General features: G+C 35.2%; 2 protein-coding genes and 1 pseudogene across 2 annotated transcripts; 2 read left to right on the forward strand and 1 right to left on the reverse strand.

The window, feature by feature from the left end:
- Positions 1-1260: 1260 nt before the first annotated feature.
- Positions 1261-7324, forward strand: LOC129896216 (uncharacterized membrane protein At1g16860-like). The gene is made up of 4 exons (XM_055972073.1): positions 1261-2114; positions 5383-5538; positions 6457-6668; positions 6765-7324. Exons 1-4 carry the CDS (start codon positions 1368-1370, stop codon positions 6955-6957), a joined length of 1308 nt encoding a protein of 435 aa, XP_055828048.1. The 5' UTR covers positions 1261-1367; the 3' UTR covers positions 6958-7324.
- A 1076-nt stretch (positions 7325-8400) lies between these two features.
- LOC129896225 (glucan endo-1,3-beta-glucosidase 8-like) lies at positions 8401-11101 on the forward strand. Its single transcript, XM_055972085.1, has 2 exons — positions 8401-8807; positions 9600-11101. The coding sequence occupies exons 1-2, from the start codon at positions 8455-8457 to the stop codon at positions 10726-10728; spliced, it is 1482 nt and encodes a 493-aa protein (XP_055828060.1). The 5' UTR covers positions 8401-8454; the 3' UTR covers positions 10729-11101.
- A 141-nt stretch (positions 11102-11242) lies between these two features.
- On the reverse strand, positions 11243-15428 carry LOC129896236 (tropinone reductase-like 3; annotated as a pseudogene).
- Between the last annotated feature and the right edge of the window lie 2195 nt (positions 15429-17623).

Below are 17623 nucleotides of genomic sequence, written 5' to 3' on the forward strand. Positions count from 1 at the left end.
ATTTTTGACAAAAATTACATATACGTCCCCAAAAGCTAGTAAGAATTCACGTGTCAAATTATAGCATCATTCATATGTTTAACATAAGCAAATAATTTCGTATTCAGTTGTGATTATATTAATATAGCTCAACATAGAATAATAAGAGTTTCACGTGTCAAAATAGTTTTGGAAGAATATCAAAAAAATTATTTTATTATTTGTAGAGTGTACGTAAATCTAAACTATACCTTATAGAAATAAAGATACTATTTTCGATAGATCTTCAATTTAAATTAAAAAAAAACTAACCTTTAATTACTACATTACTTCATTAATCAATTCAAAGTTTGACATATTGGGAGACTTTAATTTCAAACTAAGATATCATTAGTTCAATTGCTTTTATTATAATCTAATAATAAATGATCACATTTATTTAATACCCTATTAGGACAAAATTAATATTCTTTCACGTACTATTATTAGTACGGCAAGGCTGTAATGCAAGGCAAGGCTGCGTACAATAGACCCTTGTGGTCAGGCCCTTCCCCGGACCCCGCGCATAGCGGGAGCTTTAGTGTACCGGGCTGCCCTTTTTTACTATTATTAGTAAAAAAAATTGTGTTTTTTTCAAACAGTCTATTCATTTAATAACAAGCAGGTGGCAATGGTTAATTTGACACCGACACAAAAAAATAAAATAGAGAAAACAATTATAAGGACATGAAAACTAATAAATAATTTATTTTATAAACAGTTAATCAATTATTAATGCCAAACATAAAAACAAAAATTGTATGGCCTATACTGACAAACTTCCATCTAAAAATATTTATAAAATAATATAAAATAAATTTTTAAAAAAGGTGTCTAGCAACCTCCTAGATTGGAAAAAGAAGGCACATGTCCATCATTGTCTTTTAAATCCCTTATTTAATTGCTTAGCAATTAATTAAAATTATTAGTACTAATATACAATGTAAAAGCATGCATGAATGAAGTGAATATACCGTATTTAATTTAATTAGGCCTTAATCATTTCTAATCATATGTACTACTATGCTTTTTTTTTTTCCACCCAATGTTCGAAGTCGGTGAAGTCCCGATTAAATTCGAATCGTGCATCGCAGATTCATTTGAAGGTAATGCTCAAAACATGATTTTTTCAATACCTAGGGATCGAACACCGATATATCTGATTAAGAGTGAAACAATCCACCGTTAAGACCGTAATGTCCTTTTTTGTCTTTTCACAACCCACTCCACCCGCTAGCCTACCCCCCCAACTCGCCACTCTCCTTTTTCTTCACTCTCCAAAAGCTTAAACACTCACTTTCTGCAACTTTCACTTTTTGATTCTCATTCTCTACGGAGAGGAAAACAAAATGGGTTCTCGAACCGGGTCACACCAGCTGAGCAATGGGTTAGTCGTCTCGGGAAGACCCGAACAGTACAAAGAACGGCCTACAGCTGCATCTCGTTCCGTTCCGTACACCGGCGGCGACGTCAAGAAGTCCGGCGAGCTTGGCAAAATGTACGGTATCGATATCTCAAGTGGGGACCACTACCCTACCCCACCAATTCTGAAAAAACCATCTTCAAGGGCTTCATCATCTTCGCAGCATAACAGTGGATCCGTCAGATCCGGGCCGAATTCGGGTCAAATGGGTGGTCACAAATCCTCCAATTCCGGTCCGATTCCTAAGAAATCTTCTTCCTCCGGTTCCGGTCCAATCCAGCCAACGGGTCTCATTATCTCCGGTCCGTTGAGTTCAAATGCCGGTCGGCGGTCCGGTCAGCTTGAGCCGGCAATTTCGTTCAAAAAAGTAGTCTATGGATCCTCTGTGACTAGCTTGAGTGGTGATATAAAGATGGGTTTCAAGGTTTCAAGAGTGGCAATGTGGGTGTTATTCGTGGTGCTGTTGATGGCTTTAATGGCGGGTGCTTTCGTGATGGCAACGGTGAAAAAGTCGGTGATTTTGATTAGTGTTGGTGGTGTTGTTGCTCCAATTGTGATGATCTTACTGTGGAATTACGCCTATAAAGAGCGAGGATTAGTGGGGTTTCTAAGAAGATATCCTGATGCTGAGCTTAGAGGTGCTGTTAATGGACAGTTTGTGAAGGTTACTGGGGTAATTTCAAACTCATATGTCAATTTCTATATTAGTTTGAATTATACAAAATTCAATTGTAGTCTGATTTGTATTTGATATTTGTTAAATTTGGTTTGGTGATGTTGAAATGTTTAAAATGTTTTATTAAATATAGTAATGATTTTGTCATTAGGTGGTAGTTATGGTTGGTTAGTAGGATAGATGTTATGGATGATAGTATTTAAGATTCTCATTTACCATATTGTCCTTGGAGGTGACGATGACCATGTGTTGTCCTTGCTAAGCTTTGATTTGAGTTGGAGAAGAATTTTCCGTATTGATTTTGCTTGAAGTCACCTAAATTATGCTTAAGGAAGGGTTAAAGCACATAGCTTTATTTAGTGTCTTAAGATTGTCAATTACCATATTGTCCTTGGAGGTGACGATAACCATGTGTTGTGGAATGACTTTGATTGTTCTTGTGGGATCTCCGTTAAGCTTTGATTTGAGTTGGAGGGGGAATTTTTCATATTGATTTTGCATGAAGTCACCTAAATTATGCTTAAGGAAGGGTTAAAGCACAGATCTTTATCTGATGCCTTAGTCTTGCAAAGCATTGGCTGCAGAGTACTGATCTGAACTTATTCAATTCTTAGCGTGGAAGAGTTGTTTTAGAAAGTGGGAAGATGGGATTTTGTAATGTGGTAGAAAAGGGGAGTAAATTGCTAAACGTACTTATCCGCGAGTTAGAAGGTGAGAAGAGGGAAGGAAAAAGTGATATGATAAGTGGATATGTACTGACTGCTGATGTGTATATACATATACTTTCTATGCAGTTTTAATAGACTGTTGGTTATCTATGACAAACAAGAGTAAGAGGGTTAGAACTACCTTTGCGATATCTTGTATTCTTTTATTACTTATTCAACAGTGAAATACCTCTTATCTTCTTATAAGTTTATTTGTGCTCCCCTTTCTTTTCTTTTGATACTAGAAAATAACTACTGCTTTTCATGGCCTTCCTTTAATTGTATGTAGCGTTCAGGTCTAATTATCTCTTTGTTTCCTTTATCCAAAAAGTATTTGTTGTTTTTCTTTAGTCCTCCATTGGAATTCCTATCGTACCTAAAACAGGGAGAACTTATGCTTTTTTCTTGCTTGCTTTCCCCCCCTTACTAATCCCTCTAGTCAGATGGACTCTTTAAATGATATCATGGGATGGTATAAGAACTAAATTTTGCTCATTTTTCTGCATATCTTATTACATTTCGAAGTGGTTGTTCTAATCTAAATACGTTAGTTTACTAATCATAGTTCTAGATAATGTCATGATTACCTGATATATCTTTTCTACTTATGTGTATCACATTCGAAAGGAACAATACTAAAAATAATCCTCACTGTTGTAATATCATTGATAGAAAAATTCTCATTATTATTGCTAAAAATCATCATCTTGCAAGCCTCAAAATTTGCTGAAGGTAGGAGCCAATCTAAAAAGAGCCCCTTTGTAGTGGAAGGGCTGTCGCTCAACGGATAGAAGTTACTCTAGGGATAACAGGCTGATTTTCTCCAAGAACTCACATCGACGGGAAGGTTTCAATTTTGACCAATTGAGGTCTCAAATGACAACTGTACTTGTAATTTTAATTTTTCAAGTAATTAGCTTAAGGCGTTTGTGTATTGTCTAGTATTGCCTAATAAGGAACTTATGGAGTTGTCTAGTATAGAATACATCTTTTCTATAACCAGTCTCAAAAATATTATTTCTATAACCCCCTCATGTAGTGGTTTTCCGAAATGCACATTTGCCAAATATGATCCATCCTTTTCCACAAAAAGGAAAAGAAAAAAAAATAACCCTCCAAAACAGCCCAAAAATTGGAGAACTACTTTTCTTTATACAAATGGAGTAAAAAAGGGTGTCCAAGTTAGCTTTCAATGTGGTAATCCAATTATTGTATAACATGTGCATACATTATGGTGTTTGAGTAAAATCTAGATAAATGTGTCCCTAAACTTTTCCCATTTCTACGGTATTAAATAAATTATTGCTACATTAAGTGAATCACTTTTCTTGGACTTCATCTTTGAGTTGCTATGGAAACCATACCCGTCATGACTTGCAAATAATGTTGAAAGGGAAGGTTCATGATAAGTGTTATTTAATTCATGTAGCACCTTTATCAAGTGTAGTAGTCAAGGTGTGTGCGTAAGTTGGCCCGCACACCGTGATAAAGAAGTCGTCTAACACCTTTAAAGCCTATGGTATAGCTGGGACTCACTATGAAATTCTCATAATTGTAGTGGTTGCTAACCTGGTTAGGATTGGACACCCCAGTTATATTTTCCAAGAGCTAAATCCACTTGAAATTATTAATTTGGTTGTTCTTTTAAAACGTCTTGGTCATATGAAATTAAGCAATTTAAGGACTTGCTGCATTCAGCTGGACACACTAAGTACTCTCCCTGTGCTTCTTGTTGCTCCGAGCCTCCAAAAATAGCTCTCTGTCCTTGCTAATTTGCTCAAAATTTTGTTTTGGATCGTCTTGCATAATTCACTTTTCAAATAGACACGGCAGATGTTGAACCTAGGGAAAGTGAAATTTACGATTGTGATCTTCTAATATCCACGTTTCTACTCCAGAAGATGTAAACGAATCTTATGTTGAGATCATGTTTAATCTTCTTAGTCATTAAGTTTAAAATAATCATGTTTTAATGTTTGGAGTGTGATAGAGTTGATGCCACCTGCTAGAATTCTATTCTTTCTTTGGAATTTAGATGGAAATTTATTAATTCATCTGAACTTTTAGTGGTGAGAACTTTTAGACCGTGTCAAGCCTTAGTGGCTTGTAAAGGTGGAAAAGACCGGCCTGTAGTTTGTTTTACTTTTTAATGTTCCTTATAAGGTGTCAGTTTTTGCATGAATGCACATAGAAACTGTATATTTTTTGTTTTGCTTATGGTGTAGGATGGAACACGTAAATGAATGAAACAGTTCTAAAAACATTAGAATTCATAAAAGATTAGACGGGGAACACTTTTGTTGTTTGTTCTTTTGTCACTTCATACAGCCTTAATAGTACATCCGCTGGTGCTATTCTAAAGTATATAAAACTCAAGCTTCTCATGAAAAAAATATGAATGCACCCATAAAGTTTGCCATTATGCTACCTTATCAAAAGTTTACCATCATACTACCAATGGATTACTTGTAACACATAAAGATCTTGCATTCCAAATTCTGCACACTTTCAATGATTTTATTTAGGGAATAATACTAATTGTTCTTTTCTTTTTGCAGGTTGTCACCTGCGGCAGTATCCCTCTTGAAACTTCTTTTCAGCGGATACCAAGATGTGTATATGCTTCTACAGAATTGCACGAATACAAAGGTTGCGTTGGAAAATCTGCAAATCCTAGACACAGTAGCTTTTCATGGGGACGCAGGCATTCGGAGGTTGGTTTGCATATCAACTATTTGAGTATTTCTTGATTTGATCCCAGTACTCAGTGTCAATTGGTATGAGATGTCTCTGAATGCTATTTCAAGTACAGTAGTTATTATTACATAACAGTGGCATAGATATAGTTACGTTGATTCATCGTCGTTAGAAGTTGAATACAAATGCTTCAGGAAGTTATCCGGTACCTATACTGGTGGGAGGTAGTAGGTACCTGGTGTAATAGTTGAGGTTCCATAAGATGTGGTGTCATTAAAAAATTACATGGGAACTTGAATTAAGTTATACTCCCTCTGTTTCAATTTGTTTGTTTGATTTTGGCTTGGCATGAAGTTTAAGAAAGTAAATTTTTTTTTTGAATCTTGTGGTCTTAAACTAAAGACATGTAGAATGTACCAAAATGTTCGTTAATTTTGTGATCTTAAACATGCCATGTTGTTAGTTGGAAATAAAGAGTTGCCAAAAAAGGAAATAGGCATTTTTTTAAAACAGACTAAAAGGGAAAGTACACAAACAAATTAAAACGGAAGGAGTATGAAGCTTCAAGCTGAAATTTTGGAATTCAGGTCATATAAGGCGATGGAGTATCTATCTTCAAGCCTGAGCAAACAAACTTCTGTGCGAGTTCATAGAGTCAAAAAGACTTGTAGCCACCATCATTTACCAACTTCAAGGCTTAAGTTTTCAGAAATTTCTAGACTTCTACCGGTCAGATTGTGCTAAAGCCAATAGTTCTGTTGCTCTTTCTGATACGTAACTTTCTGATATACAAAAGTTTGTACTATCAACTCCTACGAGGTCTAACGAGTGGTGGCAATTGATACTTTGCCTCTTCCCCTCATCCCATGATTATGTACTGGTCATGACTCCAAATGTTATGTCTAATGAGAAACTGATATGTCTCTTGGTAACAGAACTATGTTGGTGATTTCTATATATCAGACTTCCAGACTGGATTAAGAGCGCTGGTTAAGGCAGGCTATGGAGCAAAGGTGGCGCCATTTGTAAAATCAACAACAGTTGTTGATATAACAAGGGGTAACAGTGAGTTGTCTCCCAACTTCATACGATGGCTTGCTGATCGAAGCCTCTCAAGTGATGATCGTGTAATGCGGCTGAAAGAAGGGTAAGTTGAGTTTATTCAGCGAAAATCATGTATTTATTCCAACTCGTGAAAGCTTCCCGAGACTAAGGCTCTTGCTGATTGCTTAAAAAATTACAGTTACATCAAAGAAGGGAGCACCGTAAGTGTCATGGGCGTTGTTAGGCGCCAAGAGAACGTGCTAATGATTGTTCCTCCACCTGAGCCTATTTCAACAGGCTGTCAATGGCTCTGTTGTCTTCTTCCGACTTATGTAGAAGGTCTCATCTTGACCTGTGACGATATTCAGGACGGTGATGTAATTCCTGTATAGCATATACTACCAATTTTTATTACTCCCACGAGTTATGCCATAGGAGTACACAACCGATGGCAACAATAGGCTAGCGAAGGTGTGCCTTTTTTTTCGTTCCTATGCAAATATTCAAGTGTATGTAAGATTGCATAGCAGAACAGAAACAGGCAAAACTGTTTTCTTGATGTCTGAAGTTGGTTATTCCTATGTATTTTAATGGTGTTTTTAGCAGAGTTCCTAAAGGGAAGAGGAGAAAAAAGATTCTTCCTCCCTTGAGCAGCTAAGCTGGTTCTATCATGTAGATTTCATATCTGGTTTATTTTTAGCTGCAATATCTGTACTTAAATGTTATGTTTATATATGTTTATGTTTATAGCTTGCTTTAGTTTTTTTCTTCACGGGTATAACCATTTGGTATTTGGAATTCACTAGTTCGATTTATCTGAAATTTGCGCGTCTAAGGCTCGTTAAAGGAGGAAGCGCTCTTTATTAGACTTAACAGTTTATTTGATTAAAAAATGAGAAAAAGAAAAAGAAAAGAAAGTTGACAAGCTGGTTAGTTTGTAACACTAGTTTAAACCATTTTTATCAGATTAATATAATTGAGCTTTATTCACTGTGATAAATTTCTTCAAGTGACATTTTACACTGATTAACAAGGAAATTAGTAAGTTTTATACTTTATTTGGATGGTTACCTATAGTATTGTATAATATTGCTATTTTAAATATAATATTTATTTTGATTGTTATTTTAAATTTTATCGTACTATATTGCCAAATTTGTTATCATGTAATGATGAAAAGTGCAACTTTGGATAACTGCAGATTTGGTGTAATCATACCATTATCTTATCGTTTTTCCATTGCCAGTACTTGTTGATGACAAGGGCACCCACAATGGATATCCTTCGGTTGTGCATAGGATAAATCTTACTTTAGTGTAATGATTTGCAAATCACACAAATCAGGTATACCTACCAAACAAACCCCCTATGACGAGCTCAACCGAAAAAACATACATACGATTTCGAACTTGAGACCTCCCATATTGCCCGTACAATCGTATTATTATTTACTAATTTTATTTTGCCCTATACGCTATTTTTTTTTATAGTAACTCTACCGTATGCCTTACGTTTTCTTTATAATACTTTAAGTTTATTCTTCAGAATCTTGGTGTAATAACACAAAAAAATGACGGAAAACAATATAATCATCCAAAGTTCTAAGTATTCTATTTATCACATAATACAATACGATATATTATAAAATGAACCGTAGTTGTATAAGAATAAAATAACACTAACAAACTGATATAATTCTGACAATTTTTAGAAACCGCGCGAAATAGCTGTGGTACGGAATAACTGAATCAAGATTCCCTTCACTCCCCTGTGAACTTTTCAGCTTATTTTCATATTTCGTCAAACTAAAAAGGAAAATAATTTCAGGTTTTTTTCATACAATTTTTCAAGATTCATTGAAGGGGTTGTAGATAAGTGAAAAAATTGAAATGGGTAGTCGAAATATTGATGATTTCTTGATTCTATATATTTTTGGAATTACATTTATGGGTATGTTGTTAAGGTGTTTTGGGAGTGTTGGAGTGAACTGGGGTACAATGGCAACTCACCAATTACCCCCAAATAGTGTTGTGAAGATGTTGAAAGAGAATGGATTTGATAAAGTAAAACTATTTGAAGCAGATGAAGTGATTTTGAATGCTTTAATTGGTACTGAAATTGAAGTAATGCTTGCAATTCCTAATTATATGTTGAAGGATTTGAGTTCTTATCCTTTAATTGCTGATTCTTGGGTTGAAGTTAATGTCTCTGCTTATGCTTACACTCATGGAGTCAAAATCAGGTTCATTTTTAATAATTTCTTAGTAGTCCCTGATTTACTTGAGTTGAGAGTCTATCAGAAACAATCTTTCTACCTTCACAAGATAGGGGTATGGTTGTTTACACACAACCCTCTCCACACCCTACTTGTGGATTACACTGGATATGTTGTTGTCGTCGTTAGTAGTCCTAGTTTATTCAATTTTTTGTTGTTGTTGAATTGAGCATAAGGGTGTGTTTGCTATGAACGAAAATGTTTCTCGAAAAATAAGTAGTTTTCTTACTTATTATTTTGTGTTTGGTAAGTATATAAAAGTATTGTTCGAAAAGCATTTGTATATAATGAGCGGAAACACCATGGGGATGGGAGATATGAGGGTGAGGTGTTAGGAGGGTGCGGAGGAGACAATCAGTGTAAAATGCTTCTTATGGAATCCAAGTTCTTTATTTCCACTGAACTTGTTTTCCTGGAGAAAATTTTCCAGCTTTTTTACGAAAAACACCCAAAATGGAAAAAACATATAGCCGATCACCAACTTATTTGAGACTGAGGCGTAATTGTAGGACATGGGAAAGATCAGGAAAGGGAAGGAGAAGAGGGACAATAGGAATTGAATCCACATCTGTTGTGATTGGAACTTCCATTGGCTTATTGGTTATTCAAGTAATTTCATTTGCTTTATCAAAATAATATAGGCACTAGTTAAGTTTCTGCAATTTATTCCCAATAATTTCAACATTTTAACAATCTTGCAGAAATTTTTCAGTTAAGTTTTGTTTGAATTTCTAAATAGCATTTCTCAAATTGATGTAGGTATGTAGCAGTGGGAAATGAGCCATTTCTCCGAACGTACAACGGGACTTACCTGCAGTACATATTACCAGCACTAAAAAATGTTCAAGAAGCCATCAACAAAGCTGGATTAGGGGCAAAGGTGAAAGCAACTATCCCTTTCAATGCTGACATTTACTACTCCCCCGAGTCGAATCAGGTACCCTCAGCAGGTGATTTCAGGCCAGAAGTGCGCGATTTAACCCTCCAGATTGTTCAATATCTGTATTCGAATGATGCCCCTTTTGTCGTTAACATCTATCCTTTCCTCAGTCTCTATGGAAACATCTATTTTCCAATAGACTTTGCCTTTTTTGATGGCTCAAACAAGCCTGTCAGAGATGGAGATTATGTTTACACAAATGTGTTTGATGCTAATTTCGATACTCTTGTATGGTCGTTGAAGAAAGCTGGTTTCTCTGACATGAAAATCGTAGTTGGAGAAGTAGGGTGGCCAACAGATGGAGACAAGAATGCTAATATCGAAAACGCTATGAGATTTAACCAAGGATTGATCAAACATTGTTTGAGTGGACAAGGAACACCTGCTAGGAAGGGCAAGAAGATACAGGTTTATTTATTCAGCCTGATTGATGAGAATGCTAAAAGCATTGCTCCAGGTAACTTTGAGAGGCATTGGGGAATGTTTGAATTCGATGGAAAGCCAAAATACGAGCTAGATTTATCCGGGAGGATGCAGAAGGATAAAGGGTTGGTTGCAGTAGAAGGTGTAACCTATATGCACAAAAGGTGGTGTATACTAAAACCAGAAAACGCCGTAGCAGATGTAGATAATGCAGAAGACTTGCCAAAAAACATTGATTATGCGTGCAGTCTTTCAGATTGCACGGCTTTGGGCTATGGCTCATCCTGTAACCATCTTAGCGTGGAAGGGAATGCCTCCTATGCTTTTAACATGTACTATCAGCTCAAGAATCAGAACAGTTGGGACTGTGATTTTGATGGCCTGGCTGTGGTGACTGATGAGGATCCATCGGACGACAAGTGCCGATTCCCTCTGATGATTGCTGTTGGTCACTCCCTAGAGATGTCGTTGCCCAAGAAGTTGCTGTATATCATACTTGTTGCTATTCTTGTCTTGATGGATTAGTATCCTTGCTGCTTGTTTTTTTTCCCTAGAGATGAGTCACTTTGAGAAATACATCAGTAGTTCAGTATGTTAAGTCTCATTCTAGATATTGATATCTGTTGCTCAAACTCTCCAAAAATATTGACACATCCATGTCACATCCTCCAGAAATGCACTACTTTGGAGGACCGGACACACACTTGTCGATATATCTGTGGAAAGACGCCAACAACAATAAAAATGTAATACTTCATAACTGCAAGGAGACAGCAACAGCAGCAACAACAACATACCCAGTGTAATCCCACAAAAGTGGTATTTGGGGAGGATAAAGTGTACACAGACCTTACTACTACCTTGGAGGTAGAGAGGCTGTTTCCAATAGACCCTCAGCTCAAGAAAAATACAAACCAAAACAGTATAGAGAAAGAAATAGAGAAATGGAGAAAGTCCTGGCAAAATACTATAGATAACCTAACAAATCATCCTAAACAATAGTCATAATAAGATAAAACAATAATAGAAGTGTAAAATACCCATAGATAACAACCAAACTCAAAGGAAAAGAAATTACAAGAGTAATACCATGACTAATAGTACGGCGAATACTATAGACAAATAAGTGAGACAGCGCACCGGTTACATAGTATCCTTTGTATTTTAGGTGTGTACTTTTAAACACCACCATCAGAAAAAAGATTCTTATCATCATAGTAACGTTGTCTAATGGAGAAGCGATAAGAGCTTAAAAAAGAGAGGGGAGGAACTACAATGAAGATGCCACAGTCTTGACTGCATTCCACCGGCAACTACAAGAGTTTCTCCTGTTACATAAGCAGCAGCATCTGAAGCGAGATAGGCAGTAGCTGCGGCCATGTCTTGTGTTGTTCCGAGCCTATTGATTAATGTCTTAGCCTCAATTTCTCTAAAAAACAATAAGCATCCAGTTAATAAACTGAGAACTCGCTATCAGATATTTTAACCAACAAGAGATAAGAGATCTAAAAGTAACACGAACTTACCAAATTAGGATTCCCCATGATGAACTTAGTGAAATGTGTGGGTACAAACCCTGGTGCAACACAGTTCACACGAGTATTGGGAGCCATTTCAGCCGCGAGAGCCTGAAATGCCACAAGAAGTTAGAAGGAAACTAAAAAGAATTCGGGAATCTTTACCATAGAGCTTTTTCTGAGGCCACTCTTTAAATTTTGTCCTCATTAGCCTAGTGGACTAAATTTCGCCTTTAAAAGTAAGTTGGAGTAATTTTTGCTTTTAGGCTAACATGGACAAAATTTTCAAATAGTTCCCCGGAAAAAAGCCATTTGTGTCATAACTTGATATGCCAATAATGCCACAAGAAGTACCTTGGTCAGTCCAAGAAGAGCTGTTTTTGTTACGCCATACATTCCCATGACATGGGGTGGTTTATAAGCAGCGTAAGAGGAAATTAGAACAACAGAGGAACCCTTCCGAAGGTAAGGAGCTGCATCCTATAAGTGGTTAAAAGAGCAAAATATTATGCGCAGCGCCATGAACAATTAAAAGTAATATTGGGACAACGGAATGTAAAATAAATCGAAACATGTGATAGAAAGAAAATCTTAGCATCCTCTAATTTCCTTAATATTTTTACAGGCATAATCAATATCGAACATTTTTCTCTTAAGAATTTATTCATATCAAATGACTTACTTGAAGTAATAATATAGCGGCTTTCACGTTGATGTCCCATAGCTTGTCAAGGGCTTGTTCTTTAGTTTCTAATATTGCAGCCACGATAGGATTTACAGCAGCATTTGACACAATCACATCTAATTTCCCTTATTTCTGGAAAATGACAATTCCAATTAGTCCTTTAAACACTTCGCGGAGCAATTGTATTATCATACAAGTCAGATCAAATGTGATTTATATCAATCGATCCACAAATGTCTCTGAGGGTTCACCGTGCCTTTTAAGTACTACAGCATCATCGTACACTCTTTTAATTGAAAATTTAGCAGGTGCATCACCACTAGTTAAGAAGATGAAAATGAGGGAAAACAAATTCATCATGCTTTCTGGAAATTTACTAGTCTTGGTTCGTGTTTTCAGAATTTATAAGGTCTGACAATACCTATTAAGACACTGATGCTGGACTCAAATTTAACATCTTCACAAGTCCAAACATGATGTCCAAGATACTTCAAAAAATTCTTATCGAAATGATTCCTCAAATGGTTCCATTTCTAGCCAACGATGAGAGAAGCCATTTTAAAAAGAGTGAACAAAACCACTCTAATATGATTGTAAAGATATGACACCTGGGCCTAACTCAGCCCCCAAAAGCTACCTCATGAAGGGAGGTTTGCCCAATATCATATAAAGAGACCAATTTCCCATCCTCCTACCGATGTGGGATTTTTTAACACTCCCCCGCACATCCAGACCTCAACTGGAGCGTGAACACTTATAAATGGGGGCCCAACATCGGTGAACAAAAAATTGGGATGGGCCTAGTTTTGATACCATGTAAAGATATGACACCTGGGCCTAACTCAACCCCAAAAACTAGCTCATGAGGGGAGGTTTGTCCAAGTCCATATAAGGAGACCAATTTCCCATCCCTCTACCGATGTGGGACTTCTTAAAAATGATGATATGGTTAGGACTCCCGAGAGAAACTCATGAACGAAGAGCAATTAAGGAAAAACATCTTCGGGTATTCACTTTACACAGAAAGTTTGCTGGTCTAACTAAATCCCAGGGTGTACCCAATGGTCAATGAAGCGGGTAAGAACCTTGGATACCAGAGCTCAAATCAACAACAACAATAACCCAGTGAAATCCCACAACATGGGGTCTGGGGAGGGTAGAATGTACGCAGACCTTACTCCTACCAAGGTAGGACGGCTGTTTCCTGGAGACCCTCGGCTCAGTAAAAGCATAAATGCATAAAAAAGAATGTTAGATAAGAATAGGAAATTAAAAGTTTTATGAGAAAAACAACAAACAAATAACGAATAGATAACAAATAAATACAAATAAATAAATATCAATAACAAATAACGATTAAATAAATAATGAAAGCGTCACAGGTAAAATAGAGTAATCAAAACATAGAAAGTAATAAATAATAACAGAAATAGAAGAAATCAGAAGTCAAAGCGCAAGAGATCGTAATACACTACTACGCCTATGAATAGAGAAGAATAACGAGACTATGAACTAGCCTTCTACCCTAATGTGGGTCCTCCACACCCTCCTATCTAATGTCATGTCCTCCGTAAGCTGTAACTGCGCCATGTCCTGTCTAATCACCTCTCCCCAATACTTCTTCGGCCTACCCCTACCTCTTCTGTAACCATCCATGGCCAGCCTCTCACACCTCCGCACTGGGGCATCTGTGTCTCTCCTCTTCACATGTCCATACCATCTCAGTCGCATTTCCCGCATCTTGTCTTCCACCGAGGCCACTCCTACCTTGTCCCGAATAGCCTCATTTCTAATCCGGTCGCTCCTGGTGTGCCCACACATCCATCTCAGCATTCTCATCTCAGCAACTTTCATCTTTTGAAAGAGAAAAAAAAACACTACCCCATCTGCCTAAGCCTTGGTGGACAGAGTTAGCTGGTGCCTCAGGAACCAGTGGAATAGTTGAGGTGCACATAAGGTGGCCCCGATACTACCTTTTTACAAAAAAATATCTTACACTAGAAAAAGAATACAAGCTAACTAGTTTCATTCACCAGCCAATTTGGCCAGTCAAGAATTCAAGTGCCGATCAAATTAATACATGTGCATATCTCGGTTTAACTAGTTTCTTTCACCAGAAATTTTAGCCCGTGAAGAACTCAAGCACTAATCAAATTAATACCTATACATATCACAGTTCTAATAACTTCCGAATTATACCAAATCGACCACAGAACTAGCTCATTAGTATCTTGTAGATAATATACCATACATATGAACTCAAGCTTCTGAATTTGATCAATTGAACAAGTGGATACCTGAATGGTCTTGTCGACCAAATTCTTCCTCTGTTGTGCATTTGATACATGACATACTACTCCAAAAACTTCAATTCCTCGATCACGGAGTTCTTGTACTGCTTCTTCCACATTTTTTCTGTAAAACGAATAGATCAAAAGAACACCTCAAGTCAAAACACCAAATGCATAAACTTACAAGAAGCAAATATAATCAATTCTAAGCAAAATTGAAGGCTCAAATAACCATGTTAGTATGTTTACACTAATACCTACATATGGAATTCCTCAAAGATTCAATTTTTATACACAACCATATGGTTGGTTTGCGCAAATGTCGCTTTTTTAGGTCAACATTTAGATTTTGTTTCTATTTTAAAAGTTCTTCAACTACAGCCCTTAGAACTGACAAAACATTAGACTGTCATCTAAGTAACAAACTTTTCACAGTAGTCTAATGTTTTCACATGAGATTTTCAATTTGTTCAAAAAAGATCTTTTATTTTTTATGATGATCGTGGTGTCTGAGCCAACTTTCACGCAACTCAACTAATTCCATGGGATACCTGTCACTGTCCACCAGCAACATGTACCAGGTAACTGTGTCCACCAAGGCTAGGACAGATGAGAAGAATCACCTAGTGTTTTTATCTCCGATTTAAACCTGAGACCTGATGGCTCTCAACCAATTCATTGACAACTAGGCCACACCCTTGGATGCCTCAAAAAAGATCTTTAAACTGTGGTCTAAAAGGTCCATAAATTGCAAAAGAGATAAAAAGAGGATCACTTACAATAGGCAAAAATTTCTTCAACCATTTTAGAATAGACAATCAAACACAAAAAAGAGAATCAAACTTTGATCAAATTATAAACACCCAGATGAAGAATTCAGCAAAACAAGACAATAAATGATGAAAATCAACAAAAATCTGAATTAACAAAATACCCATTTCAAATGATGCAATAAACACACATAAAAGGTTCAAACTTTGATCAAACTAGAAACACCCATACGAAAAATTCACAAAAACTTTACAGTAAAATGATGAAAAACCAAAACACAGAAAAAAGATCAAACTTTGGCCAAAAGTAGAGAGACCCATATGAAGAATTCACAAAAACTTGCAAGAAATCATGAAATCTCAACAAAGAACTATAACAAAAAATAAATTTAATTATTATTATTTTTTAAAAAAAAAATACAAACCTGTTTTCTAAAGGAGATAACAAGAGAAGCACCTTCTGAACCAGTGTAGAAGCAGTTATAATTGCTACTTTTTCTTCAAATCTTTTCCCTAATTGAGACAAACTATATTATTATTGTAAGGAAAAAACCAGCACCCACACGGCCACACTTGTTTTGTCTGTGTATTAATTTGGCTGATTAGTTCAATGAGTGAAGAAAATCTTGCAAAAATTTCATACAGTTGGGATTTAAATTTACTTCCTCCAATCACTTTTATTGGTTCGTTTTAGAGCCTCTTAAAAAAAAAATAATTAATATGAAATTTTTTATCATAATATTTATATTAATTAATGTTTATTATTGATCTGAAAAATAATTTAGAGATTAAGTAGGTATCAAGACATGTGATTACATTTCGTAATTTGAAATCATGCAATGAATATTCGATTTCATATCATGATTTGAAATCATGACATGAAATTTCAAATTCTCCAAAAAGCTTAATTTGAGAATTTCATATAATAATTTCATATTTTTTCAAATACAAAAATTGACCCATAACTTTATATATTTTTTTTAAAAAAAATCCACCATTTTATATCTACATAATTTTTTGCAAGAAATCCAAATGAGTGATAAAATATTCACGGAATATGAATATGATGATATTGTTACTAATGATATTGACCATGTTTAATTTTATTAAAGAATAGTACATTACAATTTCAACTTTACTTTTTTTATTGAACTGAAGTTCAATCAATAAATGTTGTATTCTTATTTTTAGAATAACTTTGTGATAGTGTATTATATATTTTTTTTATAAACTTTTTGTTTATTTAGTAAGATCGTATAAAAAAGGTTGGGGTAATTTTGATAGTTTTCTAACTTATGGAGTTTTTATATTTATGAGCAAAACAAAAACAACTTAAAAATCCAAATTACATGTCCAAATAAAATTTCAACTTCATCTTATATGATTTCATATCATGATTCTATCTCACATGACCAAACATGCCCTAAGTAAATAATGCTAAGTGTTAAACATGGAAAAAAATAATCTCGTTTCATAATATGTCAAAAGTATTATGGATTTTGATTTTCTATTTTTCTTCTTTTTTAAGAAACTTATTTTCCTAAAAAAAATGTTTTTAATATTTTTTTAACCAATCGAACATAAAAAATTGCACCAAAAACACCCAAAATGAAGAATGATTTGACCAAAAAATTTAGGGATAATTTCAAAGGCCTCGATTCAGGTTTTGTACTATAATAATCACCTCCCATATGATTTATATATTACGCTTGCCTTCCTTATTTTGATTGTTTTATTACCATTCTTTAAATTTATTTAAAATAAATATAAATTAATTACGATTTGACAAGCTTGTCCTTATTTATATTAATTTCTTCATACTAATACATAGTACTAAAAAACAACTTATTTAATATATACTTTAAAAATAAATCAGAACTAAAGTTTAAATAGAAAAGGACTTTCGATTATTAAGGATGAGAATAATATTTATTTATGTTGATTTATTTTTAAAATATTTATTTAATAAGTTATTTTTTGTAATATGCATTAATATGAACAACAACAACAACAACAACAACCTAGTGAAATCCCACAACATGAGGTCTGGGGAGGGTAGAATGTACGCAGACCTTACTCCTACCAAGGTAGGACGGCTGTTTCCTGGAGACCCTCGGCTCAGTAAAAGCATAAATGCATACAAAAAAAATGTTAGAT

Source organism: Solanum dulcamara, chromosome 1 (genome assembly GCF_947179165.1).
Source record: "Solanum dulcamara chromosome 1, daSolDulc1.2, whole genome shotgun sequence".
NCBI classification, from domain to species: domain Eukaryota; kingdom Viridiplantae; phylum Streptophyta; class Magnoliopsida; order Solanales; family Solanaceae; genus Solanum; species Solanum dulcamara.

Bases quoted from the DNA above. Each gene is read 5' to 3' on its own strand.
- LOC129896225 (XM_055972085.1), top strand. From the start codon at position 8,455: ATGGGTAGTCGAAATATTGATGATTTCTTGATTCTATATATTTTTGGA. The intron at 8,808-9,599 runs GTTCATTTTTAA...AAATTGATGTAG, and splicing joins ACTCATGGAGTCAAAATCAG to GTATGTAGCAGTGGGAAATG.
- LOC129896216 (XM_055972073.1), top strand. From the start codon at position 1,368: ATGGGTTCTCGAACCGGGTCACACCAGCTGAGCAATGGGTTAGTCGTC. The intron at 2,115-5,382 runs GTAATTTCAAAC...TTCTTTTTGCAG, and splicing joins AGTTTGTGAAGGTTACTGGG to GTTGTCACCTGCGGCAGTAT. The intron at 5,539-6,456 runs GTTGGTTTGCAT...TCTTGGTAACAG, and splicing joins GGGGACGCAGGCATTCGGAG to AACTATGTTGGTGATTTCTA.